The 14,657-nt window shown below is 45.1% G+C and overlaps 1 protein-coding gene across 1 annotated transcript in view; it reads right to left on the bottom strand.

The window, feature by feature from the left end:
- Positions 1-14,657, bottom strand: part of Mei1 (meiotic double-stranded break formation protein 1) — a 77,741-nt gene continuing 63,084 nt past the window's right edge. Inside the window, exons 21-31 of the mRNA XM_047550958.1 lie at positions 13,481-13,646; positions 11,935-12,039; positions 10,025-10,135; positions 9,565-9,749; positions 7,271-7,352; positions 6,906-7,081; positions 2,320-2,401; positions 1,749-1,855; positions 746-877; positions 473-585; positions 1-46 (exon numbers count right to left, since the gene is read on the bottom strand). Of these exons, the coding sequence (XP_047406914.1) occupies positions 1-46; positions 473-585; positions 746-877; positions 1,749-1,855; positions 2,320-2,401; positions 6,906-7,081; positions 7,271-7,352; positions 9,565-9,749; positions 10,025-10,135; positions 11,935-12,039; positions 13,481-13,646 (1,305 nt within the window). The remainder of the gene's footprint in view (positions 47-472; positions 586-745; positions 878-1,748; positions 1,856-2,319; positions 2,402-6,905; positions 7,082-7,270; positions 7,353-9,564; positions 9,750-10,024; positions 10,136-11,934; positions 12,040-13,480; positions 13,647-14,657) is intronic.

Below are 14,657 nucleotides of genomic sequence, written 5' to 3'. Positions count from 1 at the left end.
TCAGTCTCTGATGTGGGACAGTGATACAGCCACCCCTCCCAGGCAGCTGGTAATGAAACATGAAAGGAGAACAGCAGAAAGGTGGAGCCAACTGTGGGGAATCACACTGCCAGGGCCCCCAAAAAAGCTAGAATAGTCACAGCAAAGATGCTCCTAAAAATAGTGGCATGAATTCTAGAATTAGAACATGCATACCTGGGCCAAGCAGTCACTATAACTGTTCTATGGAAGGGGAAAAGAGCCACGGAGGCCATCAGGGGTGGGAATGGGAAGTACCCCCTACTCTACTGTGTCTTTGGAGCACTTTAAATTCCCCAAGGACCCTCTGACCACTGCTAACCACCCCAGCTTTCTAAGGGACTTGCCAATGGCCAGCTCTTCACTTGGACTGAAGAGGGAAGCATAATGCCACAGCCTCCATGGCTTGGGTAACCTTGCCCAGCCCAAAGCTCCAAGATGCAAGAAAGGATACAGCATGTCATGCAGCGGTGGTTGGTCTGAGAAGGCACTGAGGGGCAGGCCCTCCAAGGAAGCCTTTAGGGTCTGGATAGTGCTGTGATCAATCAGGAGACCCATACTTTGGACCTAGGGGAGAAGAGGGCAGGGAAGGTAGGACCTCTCTAACCATCCCCATCCCCTGTACTCCTGACCTCCCAAGATCTGTAGCCAGATCTCCCACCCTCCACAAAGATGGTGTTGAGGGTTGAGCCTCACAGGGGTTGCATGGCATCCCATTTCCACCTACCTGAAGAAAGAAGTCACGAAGAGCTCTGCGTGTGGTGTTCGAGAGGGTAGATAGGTCAGTCAAAGCCGCAACTTGTAGTACATGACCGACCTCTTCATGAGAGAAGACACTGCTGCTTTTGTACCGCACAAACTGGCCCAAGAAGAAAAGCCCCAAATACCCAGTGATTTGGAGGAAATGCCATTTCCTGTGCCCTGCTGTACTTGGCACTGAGCTGGGGACATGTTTTGAAGCCCACAGAACCCTGACTTCAAGGGTACTGCTTTTGTGGGTAGGAGTGAGGTAAATGAGGCAACTGAGGTCCTGATGCAACGGGCCCTAACTGACCCCTCTGGCCTTGCCTCCCTCCTCCCCAAGCCTTGCACTGCACACTAATGGCCAAGATGAACTGTGCATTTATCATAACCTACTACCACCTGCTCTCGTACCTGCTGTTCTCACTTCACTGCCTGGAATACCTTCGATACTTTCCTCCTCTGCCTATAAATCCTTCAAGTCTCAGATAAAATGTTACCTTCAACCTACAAAAGCAGTTACTCTCTTCTGTGTTCCCACACCAACCAATGATTTATTTGTAGATCCACTCACTATCATTCATAGACTCACTGCTTTGTTATTTATTCAATGGACATTTACTATGTGCCAAATACTTAGCATCTCTTCCACTCCACCACTCAAAACATACTCAACTCTTCATTTATTTGTCTATCTCCTTCTCTAGACAGAGGGACCCTTAGAAGCAGAAAAGTTGGCTCATTGACATCCTCAGTACCTAGTAGAATGTGGTGGCAGATAGAAGAGAAAAGGGTCAGGGTCTACTAGGGTGAAGAGATGTGGGCACTCGCAGGAATTCTCTGAGCAAGCCTCTTGGAGGCTGAAGGCCCACTAAGTCCCTCTACCTTATTCAAGGATAAGGGTTACCTAAAGCAAATGTTCCAAGCCTCTTCAGCACCACCTAGTTCATGACATTGTTCAGACCATGGGGCATCCTTTCTGTACTTACCAGGGTCATAAGCCTCAATATCTCAGATCTAAGGAAGGAATTTTCTGCAGCATCCAAGAGAGTAAATAGCAAAAATCGATTCCAGGGCTGGGAGGCCACGTGGAGCGCTGCAGGCAAAAATCAAGTCCCCCACATGGTTAATGCTGCTTTTCCAAAGCACTGGCGACAAGTCCTAGTGACAGGCTTCTCTTAGTGACTTCAAAGGGGGCTACTCAGCTTTAGGTAGGGCACTGGACAGCTGCCCCAACAGGTTTCTTTCTTTCCTGTCAACTATGCTGACTGGCCCAGTGAAACATTATCCCATGATTGTGGGAGCTAGGCAACAGGAAGGGCTTTGCCATTTAAGAGCATTTTGAGACCATATTTGGGTAGGTCACCTGACCTCTCCAAACCTCAGTGTCCTCATCTTTATAATGGGCATGGTAGTACCTTTGCAGGACTGTTAAGAGCCTTAAACAAAATGAGTATGAAGTAAACAACAGGGGGTAGAAGCCTTTGGAAGAAAGGTGGCAAGGGTTGACTCCCTCCAATCTCCCCCAGGGGAACATCAGAGAATGAGGAAAGTTTCTACCAAGGTCTGGGTTCCGGGCATATAGGTAGTCAAGCAAGGCCTCCAGGCAGCCAACACAGGCCTGTGACAATAGAGGGTCCTTCTGCAAAACAAAGACAAAAACCAAAAACAAGAATAGAAATTAGGGTCAAGTTTTGCTACCAATGTGCTTTTGGTGTTAACCAAGAAAAAAACATTTGGTTATCAGAGTTATTTGGATTTCTGAATTTCAGATTTGGGATGTGGCCCTGTAAATTGGGTCAAGTTTTGCTACCAATGTGCTTTTGGTGTTAACCAAGAAAAAAACATTTGGTTATCAGAGTTATTTGGATTTCTGAATTTCAGATTTGGGATGTGGCCCTGTAAAATTCTTGTATTCCTCTATTGCCCACAGAGCACAGTGACTTTTCAAGACAGTTTTGTTTCAGAAAAGGAGATGGCCCTTGGACCCTACTGAGAGATTCACAGATTATAGACATTGGAAAACTCCAGGCCAATGGGTTTCAACCAATTTTTTTAAAAACAGCAGAAACTTTCATCAAACAAAGTTTTATGCTCTAATTAGCACATGAAAACAATCTCATGATCATCAGTCAGAGAAATGCAAAACAAAATTACCAAGAGATACAACTACATACCCACCAGTGGCTAAACTTGAAAAGACTGACAATACCAAGTGTTGGTGAGAATGTGGAGAAACTGGAACTCTTGTTGGAAAGGCAAAATGGTGTAGCCACTTTGGAAAACAATTTGGTGGTTTCTTATAAGCTTAAACATATAATTACTATAATTACCATATGTGGTAGACAGAATTTTAAGATGGCCATGACCTTTACTCCCAGATGATCTCCTGTGATTTTATTACATTATATGGGAAAAGGGAGATTGTTTAGATGGACCCAAACTAATTACATGAACCCTTTAGGAGCAGAGTTGTCTGTCTGATGATAGAAAAAGAATCAATCAGAAAGTTAAAGTGTGACAGACTTGATGTAACCTTGTGGTTTAAAGATGGAGAGGCCTTGTGAGAAAGAATTTGAGCAACCTTAAAGAGCTGAAAGATGTCCCTGAGGAAGAATCCATTTGTCCCAGATAACCATCCAGCCTGGTTAACACTTTGATTTCAGCCTTGTGGAACCCTAAGTGGAGAACCTGGTTGAGTCTACCCAAACATCTAACCTACCGAACTGTGAAATTACAAATGGTTGTTTAGGCCATTAAGTTTATGGTAATTTGTTACAAAGTAATAGAACACTAATGTATCATCTGACCCAGTGGCCCACTTCTAGGTACTTACCCAAGAGAAGTAAAAACATACATCTACATAAAGATTTTGTCCTTCAGTATTAAAAGCAACTTTATTCATAATGCTAACAATCTGGAAATCCCAAACGCCCCTCAATAGGTGAATAAATAAACAAATATAGCCATATAAAGGAATACAGTTTAACAATAAAAGAAATTAGTTACTAATACACATGAATGGATCTCAAAAGCATTAAGCTAAGTAAAAGAAGCTAGATACACAACACCACATATCATATAATTTATATGAAATTCTAGAAAAGGTAACAGTATAGTGACAGGAAGCAGACTAAAGTTTGTCAAGGGTCAGAGATAGGAAGAGGAAATTGACAGTGAAGAAGAATGAGAGAACTTTCAAATGTGATGGATATGTTCTATATCATGATTCCAATTGTATTTATAAAACTATTTGTCAAAACTCATTCAATTGTACAGTTAAAAATTGGTGAATTTTAAAATATGTAAGTTATAGCTCAATAAAACTAATTGTTAAAAAGAAATAAAAAACAACCTAACAAAAATTATATGCTGTCACCCATGCTGTTCTTTGGGCAACTTACTTAATCTTTTTATTTTTTTTTTAACTTCTTTTTTAACTTACTTAATCATGTTGAGTGGGGACAAAAAGATTATGTGGCTTACTGAGAGGGTAATATGAGAAAATGGAAGTAGTGTTTAACAGTGCTTAGCACCAAGTAAACACTCGTTAGTGGTCAATGTCTTCATGCAATGCACAAGGAAATCTCTTCCCTCTCTAAGCCACCCTGAACCTCTTCCACAGAACTCCAAAGGTATCCAAGACACATGGTGTAAAATGGTTGAGCTAATCCACCCACCTTGTTTTACAACCAAGCAAACCAAGGCCCAGAGAGAAAACACTTGACTTGAGGTTACCTGAGTGGCAGGTCTAAGCCCAAAACCAAGGTCTCCTTATTCCAGATCCATCACCCTTTCTTCTCTAACCTAAACTGAACTCAGCTGATGGGCACTTCCTTCCTCTTCCCAGGTACCCAAGACCATACAGTCATGGGTCAGCATGCCATAGTTTTCTCACCTGATAAGGAGCTCTGGCCCTACTGCTACTCTTAAATAACCCTGTATCCATTCAACCCCTGGATGGTGAGTGAGGGGCCAGGGGGCTGAGCATTAGGAAAACAAGGGACTATTGCTCAGATAACAATAGCTCCTGTTCACAAGATATACTTCTTGGGACACTGAAAGAATATGAATTTTGTGATCAAAAAAGACCTACCTTTGAATCCTGACCTGAGGTGTATTACTTAACATCTCAGGGACTGTTTCCATGTTTATTGAACTGAGATGATATTTTCCACTTGGTAGAGGAGTCATGAACAACATATGTCAAGTGCCTTGCAGAGAGCAGGCTCTCAGCACACTGTATTCTCTCTCCCATCCCCTTCACCTCCTACTCTTATAGAATTCTTAACCTGACATCAGCATCTGCTCCAGTATAAATGATCCTGAGATCATTCAAGTCTATAGAACTAATTAGCTCCTGTATTTCCAATCTGATAACAACATGTTCCACTCCCACCCCAAGCAGAAAGACAAGTCTGAGTAGGAAGGAGATCTGCCTCTTCCTGCCTCTACCCTTTTCCCTTTACCCAATTTCGCCAGGGATGTAGCACCTAGATTTGAATCAGAAGTAAGCCTGAAAGAACTCTGCCATGATTTGAATGTGTCTCCCAAATTTCATGTTGTGGAAACTTAATTCCCAAAGGCATTTGTTAATGGTATTTGAGAGGTGGGACTTTGGAGAGGTGATTAATTCATTCATTGGTAAATGGGTGACTGAGGGAATGGTTTTATGTGTTTCCTACAATCTGTGAGTGCCTAAATGGCTAGAATCATGTCATATCCATTTGTGTCCTCATTCATTTTTCATTCAACAAACAATATTTGATGCCAATTCTGTGCCAAGTTCTATGTTCTTATCATGTATAAGGGAATCATTTCCCCTTCCCTATTACAGAAAAAGCATTTCTCTCACGAGCTCTCCTCACCTAAGGAGGGATTTATCTAACAGACAAGATACTAACTTAACATGTACTGTGCCATCTAGGATTAAGGTATTAAACTCCTCCTCCCATAACTTAAAACTCTTAAGATTGTGGCCAGCTGGCTAAATGTCCATAATGCAGCAAGTTTTCCCTCCTGTGAGCCAGCTGGTCTGTCTGGGAGAAAGAATGGTTAAAAAGTTCATTTTGGATAGATATGATGAGGTATAGCAAAATGTTAATGGTAGATACTAGGTGGTGGGTGTTTATTTTAAAATTCTTTTATCTTTACTAAATGTTTGAAATTTTTCAGGCAACAAAACAAAACATTCTGACTAAAGTTCCAGCTATACTCATTTATTGGCAAATAAACCTGACAAATTGGTTCTCATACAATTCCTAAATTCTTAACTAGTTTTGAACCCCCAAAAGGAAAAGGAGACACAAAGATGAACCAGACTCCGTCCCTGTCCTTGAGGCTCTCCCCCACATCCTGGTGGGGGAGACTGGTATGAAAAAGCTTAAAATAGAGAGCTGAGTGCTATATCATGATAGATGTGTGATTCCTGAAGAGCATAGAGCCTTGTGCACAGATGTGCCACAGGACAAGATTTGGGAAGCACAGACCCCACTCCTAGGACTCCCAACACCCTTCACAGGTTCTGACACTAATTGAGAGGCTCAGTATGTAATGGCTAGACAAATAATTATCTCCAAGGATCCTTTGAACTATAAAACATAAACTTCTCTGAGGTGAACATCTGTGTTGCTTGCCCAGGATCCATTCCTTCTTCTTCAGGTAATAATTTTCTTTCAGGTTCAGCCCACGTGGGCTGTGCAGAGCTGACCATACACTCCAGCTCCAGGAGAAGGCACAGGCCAAGCCAACCAACACATCCTCTGTCCTGGTCATGGTGATGGGAACACTACCCACACCAGGCTAATAAGACTCAATTCTAGAACCTTCTGGGAAAGAGAAAGTTTTCTTTCCACTGGGAGGATGTAAGCCTGGAGCTGCTGTTGCTCATCCTACCATCCTTTGAGGTTAAAGCTGACAGTGAGGAATGCAGAACCAAAAGGTAGAAGAAGAGTTCTGATGACATTGTCTGAGGCTCTGGGACCCTGTTATGCCTGAAGCCAACAGTGATCCCTGGACTTCTCAGTGAGGAACCAAATTTACACCCTGTTGAGAATACCAGGCTCCTTACAGGCACTACCCCTTCTTTTCGTTGCCCTGAGAGAAGCAGTTCCCACTGCCAGGAGCCCACTCAGCAAGGACCTTACCTGCACAAGGAGGTTCTGTAGTCCGATCACCAGGGTCAGCACTTGTGATGTTCCCAGGGGAGCTAGAACAGTATCTTCAGGAGCTGGTAGTGACCAGGACCCTGAGGGTACCAGGGCCACCAAGGCAGAGGAAAAGTTTTGCTGCAGTGCTGTCCGCAGGAAACGTAAGACGGCAGCTGAAAGCAGGAGACTCCTCACCCCCAGTCCCTACCTCCTTTCCCATTTCCCACCCAACTCTGTCACAGGAGGGGAGACAATGCTGACAATGATAGTATGGAGTGATCTTAGGCTGGTCTGGGTGGATGGGCCTATCTCAGAATCTAGGGGAAAAGTTCTTTTTCTGTTGGAGACTCCAGGGCCCACACCTGACAGCAGTGCAGGCTTTTTCTTCGGAAAGCTGAGGGCCTTCAATAATTGGTCCAGTTCCACGGACAGTGTCTGGTGAACCTGGCAGAGTAGGGGGTAAAGGGCTAAGCCCCACGTTCTGGGACCCTAGCCAGAAAATAGCCTGTACCCATACCCTTCCTAGCCCCCCAGCACCACATATATACTGACTGCATTGTAAGGGGACAGAGAAGGCCACTCAGAGTCCTCTCAGACTTACCAGTCGCAGCTTCAGGAGTGTGAGGAAGAAAATCATGTCTGCACCTAAAGAACTAACTATTCTCCCAATTCTCCCCCATCTTCAATGGCCTTCCTCCACCAGGGAGCCTTCCCTAGCTTTATCTATGGTTCTGTCTCTGGCTCTACCGCCACTCACCTAACTCAGAAGACTTGGAGTCAGACATGCCAAATCAAATCCTGCTCTGCCACTTGCTTCCTTTGTGGCCTTAGGCAAGTCACTGCACCTGTATTAGCCTGCCTCACTTTCTTCCTTTATGAAATCGAAGACTACACCACCTGCATCACTCCCTTTAGAGCAACAGTGAGGAACCTTTGAGGATTAGCTCTGGTGAACATGCACTGAATGTCACACTGTTCTCCTCAACCAGGACACCAGCTGCCTAAGGGCAAGAACTATGCTGCTTGGGTGTGTCACAGTTTGACACAAAGCAGTTCCTTAAATATCCCTGTTGGGCTGGCTCAGTGGCAGAGCCCTTGTCTAACATGCAAAAGGCCATGAGTTCAATCCCCAGCACTGAAAAAAAAAAACTTAAAAATCTCTCTTGGCTGATGGTAGAAGTAGGTTCTAGGCAGAAGAATCAACCTGTGAAAAGGTATGGCAATACCATGCTAATATAAAAACTCTATATGAGAACTCTATACTACTTGCTCAATTTTTTTTATAAATCTATGTAAACTGTTCCTAAAATAAAGTTCTTTAAAAACAAATGAAGCTAAGTACAGTGATGCATGTCTGTATTCCCAGAAACCTGGGAGGCTGAGGCAGGAGGATTGTAAATTTGAGACCAGCATCAGTAACTTAGTGAAGTCCTGCCTCAAAATAATAAATAAAAAGGGCTGGAGATGTAGCTCAGTGGTAAAGTGCCCTAGGTTCTGTTCCCAGTATAATTATAGAGATGTGGAAGAGCAGAGCTGACTGAGAAAAGAACACACACTTGACCAGCTGACAGGAAAGAAGGGTGGAAATCACAAAAGGTAAGGCTGCAGAGGGCCAAGCCAAGAGGAGACAAAAAAGCTGCCAAAGGAGTCTGAAGAAAGTAAAGACAGAGTATGACAGGACAAGCAAGGGAGGATGAAGCTGCTGGCCAGGAGATGGGCAACAGGTCACATTGGTGGTGAGGACTGATGATCAGGTCAGGGCAGTGCAGCTTCTGAGGAACAGGTGATTGGCCAGGTATAAATTGAGGGCCAGGACAGAGCCAGGGACAAGGTGCAGGTCACAGGGAAAGAGTCCTATCACAAATCAACCATATGCAACAATCTGCAAGGTCTGCCAAAGTGTAGATCTGCTGCAGCTGGTCACCACCCCATGAGCCAGGATGCTTTTTGTCCAGGAGAAGCAGCCCACCTTGGGGAGATGCCTGAATGTGAAGCAGCAGTCAGGGGAGTTCTGTGATGACAAGACCCATGGGGGAGGCAGGGAGGAACAAAGGTCCTCTGTAGATATCCCCAGTGCTCTTCCATTGTCTGTATCACCTTCCTGATCACTAACGCAGACCGCTAACCATGAGTGGCACTTCACATTTCAAGGTCATTGGCTGGCTCCGGGCTCCCTGTCCAATCTAACCTACTCCATTCACTCCCACATTCTAGTCTCAGAGGGCACCTCACTTCTCTCCAAATACAGACCCCATTCCCTAAATTTGTGCAGCTTCATGTCTTTTCTCACAGGGGCTCTCTACCTAGAGTGCCTTTTCCCAGTACAGTCTTACTTACTTTGAGGCTTTGTTTAGACTACAAGTTCCCTAAGGGTAGGGAAAATGTTGTATTCCTTTTTAATTCTTCTTGTTCTAAGAATATAGCTTGACATGTAGATGATTCATGTCTATTAAAAGGACTAATTTAAATCAACTTGGCAACAACTGTAGGATGTTTTGTACTACTTTGTAGGTAAAGAAACAAACTCAGAAATAGTTAAGTACCTTACCAAGTTCACATAATTGATAAGTCATTGAGTTGGGGCCAGAATTCAGAATTTTCATTACTTCTTTGAAGTGCCATCCCATGCTTTAAAGTTGTAGAGTGAGAGACTAACCTGCAAACTGCCATTGTGCTGCTGGGCAGAAAAGGAGGCAGTGAGCAGCCAGGCAGAGCAGAGCAGTGCAGTCCTGGGAGAGCTAGCCTCTGCCCAGGTGGGAGAGCTTATTTCTGTCCAGGTTAGTGCCAGCATCTTCTCTAGAAGCTCCACCAGAGCCGTGGTGCTCAAGAGCACTGCAGCAGCTATAGGGGAGGGGCAGGGCAAGGACCACATGTTACACAGGGGCAACAGGTGCTCAGCACCTAATGGGGCTTCAAGCATACAAAACCAACAAAAGAATTAGCATGAGGCCCTAAAGAATCCCAGAATCACTGAAAACCACAGGTTCTTAGAACCTTAGAGGACCTATGACCAGCAGCCACACATACACCCCTAGTTATTTTTTAAGCAAAAAAATTGAGGGCCACAAACTGCCCAGCACCCTCCCTCTTCTCTGTCCCTGCCTGGGCCCCTGCACCTCTTTTCTGACTGCTGAGCGTGGTCTGATGCAGGCTCCAGTATAGGAAGTTGAAGGAGGGCTGCAGGATGTCCACGTCACTGGGGCTGCACTTCCCACACAGTTTGCTCACTGTAAGAGATGAGTCTCCAGTGACCTACTGAGCAGCAGTCCATGGCTTTAATGCACACCAGCAGTCACACTTCTCACAGATGAGAGCCCACAACTATTAATTTCAGACGTCAGTAATGGAGAGCAAGCACAAACTAAGTGCTCCTGGCATTACAGCCAATGGAAAGTGACAAGCCTGAAGGTATGTTCACAACCTCCATCTGAACAAACTAGGGACACTGCCCACAGCTGCAGGTTAGCCAGAACAGACCATGCAAGTTGAGCTGGTCAAGGGCAACCTTTAACTGTGTATGCCATCACAAACTCCAGAATGCAAGGGTCTCTAAAGGTCATCCAGCCAACCTGTCACCTTAGCAGGAGTCCTTGCTCCAAGAAACCATCTAGCCTCCCAATTCTCCTAGCAATGGAGCACACTGCCTTCCCATGGGAACTCTATAATAATCATGTGCAGTTCCCAGTTCTTGCCATATCCTCTCTTTCATATCACCTCCCTCTGGCTAACTCCTTAACTCTTAGTCAGCAATCAAGATTCAGTTCAAAGTTCACTTCCCAATAAATACCCTCTGTAATCTCTCCAGGCAAGGTTAGTGCCTCTTCTGCACTTCCCATCCCTTAACAGAGCAGATACTACACTGAAGAGTAGACATCCACAGAACATTTCCCACTCCTGGGAATTACCACTCCCTATCTCCCTACACCTTACTAAGTCCCTGTTTACTTTTCAGCAGCCATATTACATTCTGACTTCTAATTGGCTTGTGGTCAACCCAACAAGTGGGTCTCTCCCCACTGGTGTCTCCCCCTGTGAACCACAATTCTTTCCTCCCAGTGCTCACAAATAGAAGTGCTCAGGATTACAGGTAAATAGCTACCACCATTTCACAAGCAGATTTCGGCCTCTTATTCCTCTTTGTCAGAGGCCCTTTTGAAGGCTGATTTTTGCCACACACAGATCTCCCTCCAGCTTGATGGTAGCCTTGGTCTGAAAGATGAGTATTGATGATTAGCACCAGGCAAAGACAGGGTCTGCAGCCATCTCCAGAGACCCTTTCTGAGCCTGGCACTGATCATCTCTTGACAAGGACTAGGATCTGACAGGAAAAGTGTCCCTTCCTCCCCAGAAGACCTGAGTCTACAAACATGGAAAAGAAGTCATTTTTCCATTAATTTCAAACTTCTCTCAACGATTCTTCCTGCAGGTGCTGCCTATGAAGTAGTGACTATGCATGAACAGTGAAAGGTTCCAATGAGGACTGGAGTATGGGTAGGAAAGACACCTAGAGAACTGAGCTGGGTCATCCGAGCTGAGTAGGCTGTGTGAGGTGGAGAGCTTAGTACCAGGAAACATGAATCAACACAGACAGTATCTGTTAAAGACCTACTGTGTGCCAAGCACTGTGTGGTGTTCTACATCTATCAGATCAGATACTCCTATCCCAATATCAGGGCAGTACCATTATCTTACCTAGGAGGAGCCTAGGTTTGGTACAGGCAAGATGACTACCGAATGTAACATAGCTAGTGACTAAGCTGAAATGCAAGCCTGGGCCTTCCTTACTACTTCCTTTATCAGTTTGTGCCTGTCACACACTGATTCTGGCTGTGGGTAGGAGTTTTCCAAACACTCCCTAAGAACAAGCAGAGGAAACCCCAAAAGGTCTCACTGCAAGATGCCCCTGGAGACAGACTGAGCTACTAGCTCCTTCCAAAGAAATGAAAGAATGAAAGGAGGACGAGAACACCAGCACAGTGTAGGTCTAGCCCTGGGCTCTCAGGCACTGTCCCAAGCAGGCAGGCACCTTGGTGAAGGAGTTTCATGGCCATGCTGTCCAGTTCCTGCGCTGATTTGTTCCTCAGCTGCACCAAAGAGAGGAGGCTCAGCAGCAGTGGCAGGTTCCCCGAGGCTATTGAGAACACAAGGACTGGTCAGGAGCCGAGCTCAGATCATCTGAAGTCAGATACCTCTCCCTGCCATAAACAGCCCTGAATCGGGGGCTGAATTCTCTATTTCCAAAGGATTAGGGGGGTTCTTGGGATTTGCCACTTCTTCCTTCTTCATGGGGGACAGGGTAATTGATATACTGAGTGATAACTCTGAATTGGTACCAGGAATTCATTATTTCACTTAATCCATTGTGAAGCAAATATTGTTATTTCTACTTTGCAGTTAAGAAATTGAGGGTCATAGTGGTTGGCTGGCTTCTCTTTAAGGTCCACAGCTAGGGAAGGTTCTGTGGTCTAAATGTTTGTGTAAAATTCCTATGTTGAAATCTTAATCCCCGGTGTAATGGTATTAGAAAGTGGAGCCTTTGGTAGGTGGCTATGCCATAAGGCAGAGCCCTTGTGAATGGGATTAGTGGCCTTAGAAAAAGAAGTTCAAAGAGTTCCTTCCCTTGCACCTTCTGCCATGTGAGAACACAGTAAGATGTCTATGAAGCAGGAAGTGGAGCCTCACCAGACACCAAGTCTGCTGGTAACTTGAATTTAGACCTCCCAGCTTTCAGAACTGTGAGGAATTAATTTATGTTCTTTCTAAGTCACTGTCTATGGTATTCTCTTATAATGGCTGTAACAAACTGGTGGAGACACAGGGCCGGCCAGGACTTGAACTCAAATCTGAATTTTATGCCCAAGGCCTTTCCACTATAATTTCCACTAAATCTTGTGGTTCTTATGTAGTATTATAAGTTAGACATGTCTGGTTCTTCCTTGCAAAGGAAGGACTCAGCTCCTCAAATGCCCTTAAATATACCTCCAAATTCCAGTTCTTAGCCAGGACTGGACCAAATAAGTCATGGATCTTCTCCCACTTTGTCTTGATAGCTCAGAAATTTAGTTAAAAATATACAGTCTCTCTAAATAGGAAAAATCAAACCCATCCCAATTTTCAGTATCTTCATACTATACCAAACATTGCGCTTCCTTGACTCCAGGGGTCCCACTCCAGATTTGGAAACTATCCTGGATCTCAATGGGAGCTTCCAACACATCACAAATCTAACCCCTTCCCAGGGCACTGCTGGCTCTCGATCTTCCCCCAGATTTCCCTCTTCTTCACTGGGTGCTGCCATTCTCATGACAAACAGCTCTGACCACATGTGGTGAAGGGTGGGGACATTCGTGCACACATCAAACACACCCACCCATGTTACACACAAGCACACACACACACACACACACACACACACACACACACTGAACTTAGAATATTATGTCACACTGGCCTGACTTCTTTTACTGCAAAAGCCCTGATTCTCTCTCCTAAAGCATACATTACCAAGACAGAGCTGCCCATTCCTCACTGGCCTTCAGGTTAAAACATACCTGAGGCACCTGCAGACTGACCTCCTGAGGGGGAAGCCCCATGCTCCACCAACAGGTGTTGCAGGATGAGCAAGAAGTGGCCTCGGATGAGACCATCCACTTGGACATCCTCATTCCTCTTCAGGAAGGTCCTCAGGATGATCAGTACCTTGCGGGCTGTGTCCACTGGACTGGAATAGAGGAGGTCCTGAGCAGGAGAGAAGGAAGCCAGAGTTCAGAGGGCATCATGATCAGGGAAAGGTGGACAGTGAAGAAAAGAAGAGCCAGGGGAGTACCCAGGATGACAGTGTCACAAAGCTGGGTTAAGTCTTAGTGCTGATTATGTACCAAAAGCTCAACTGGGTGCACTGACTCTTCATACCATCCTGAAAACAGACCCATCCTATTAAGTCCATCCCAAACAGGAGCCAATGAAGGCTTACAGAGATTACATGATTTGCCCAGGATCACTAAGTGGCTCAAAGGATGTGAATGTAGGTCTTCAGACTCCAAGCCCAATTTGCTGCTTTTCAGGATGCCTCCCTCCTGCAATGGAAGTATTAGGGTCAGGAAGATTTTGTTCTCAAACAAAGAACCTGAGAGTGCCTTAAGGGAGAGGGAGGAAGAAGGGATGGAGATGTCACCCCAAAGAAAGGATGGGCTGAGACAGATTCAGGGCACAGGAAGGAAGTGGGGCCAAGTCAGGCCCCTTTTCTGCCATGGTATCTGCTCATCCCTGTCCCAAGCTGTAAGGCCTTGAGTTCAGAAGATGAAAAAGGACACTGCTTTTTGTTTTGTTTTCAGAGTTATTTTATTGAGTGTATGTTAAAATGCACAACCGGTCAAAAGCTGCACCAGTAGCTGTCCTGCTGATAGCTCCTGGCACCTACCAGCCTAAAGCAGTCAATTCCTTTGGACAGGCTAACGTGCCAGGACAGTCAGGAGTGGGTTCTGTGAATCCAAGGTCACACACAGACTTCCTCTGCAGAGAAGACAGCTCCTAACACACAGGGACATGGCTATAGGGCACCTTGCCAGACACATCCTGAAGTGCTGACCACTGGGCAGGGAAGGAAGGGTGGGAACAAAGGGCATCTGGGTTTAGTTCTCATAGCTGCTGAAGAAACAACTATAATATTAATAGCAGTTGCTCAGTTAGGGCCTAATAGGTGCTGAGCTGTGCTTATACAGTAGCCGTATGTTTGTTTGTACGTTATAT

The sequence above is a fragment of the Sciurus carolinensis genome, chromosome 4 (genome assembly GCF_902686445.1).
Source record: "Sciurus carolinensis chromosome 4, mSciCar1.2, whole genome shotgun sequence".
Lineage (NCBI taxonomy): Eukaryota > Metazoa > Chordata > Mammalia > Rodentia > Sciuridae > Sciurus > Sciurus carolinensis.
The sequence above is the reverse complement of the archived record's forward strand: the minus strand, read 5'-3'. Positions and strand labels throughout refer to the sequence as shown.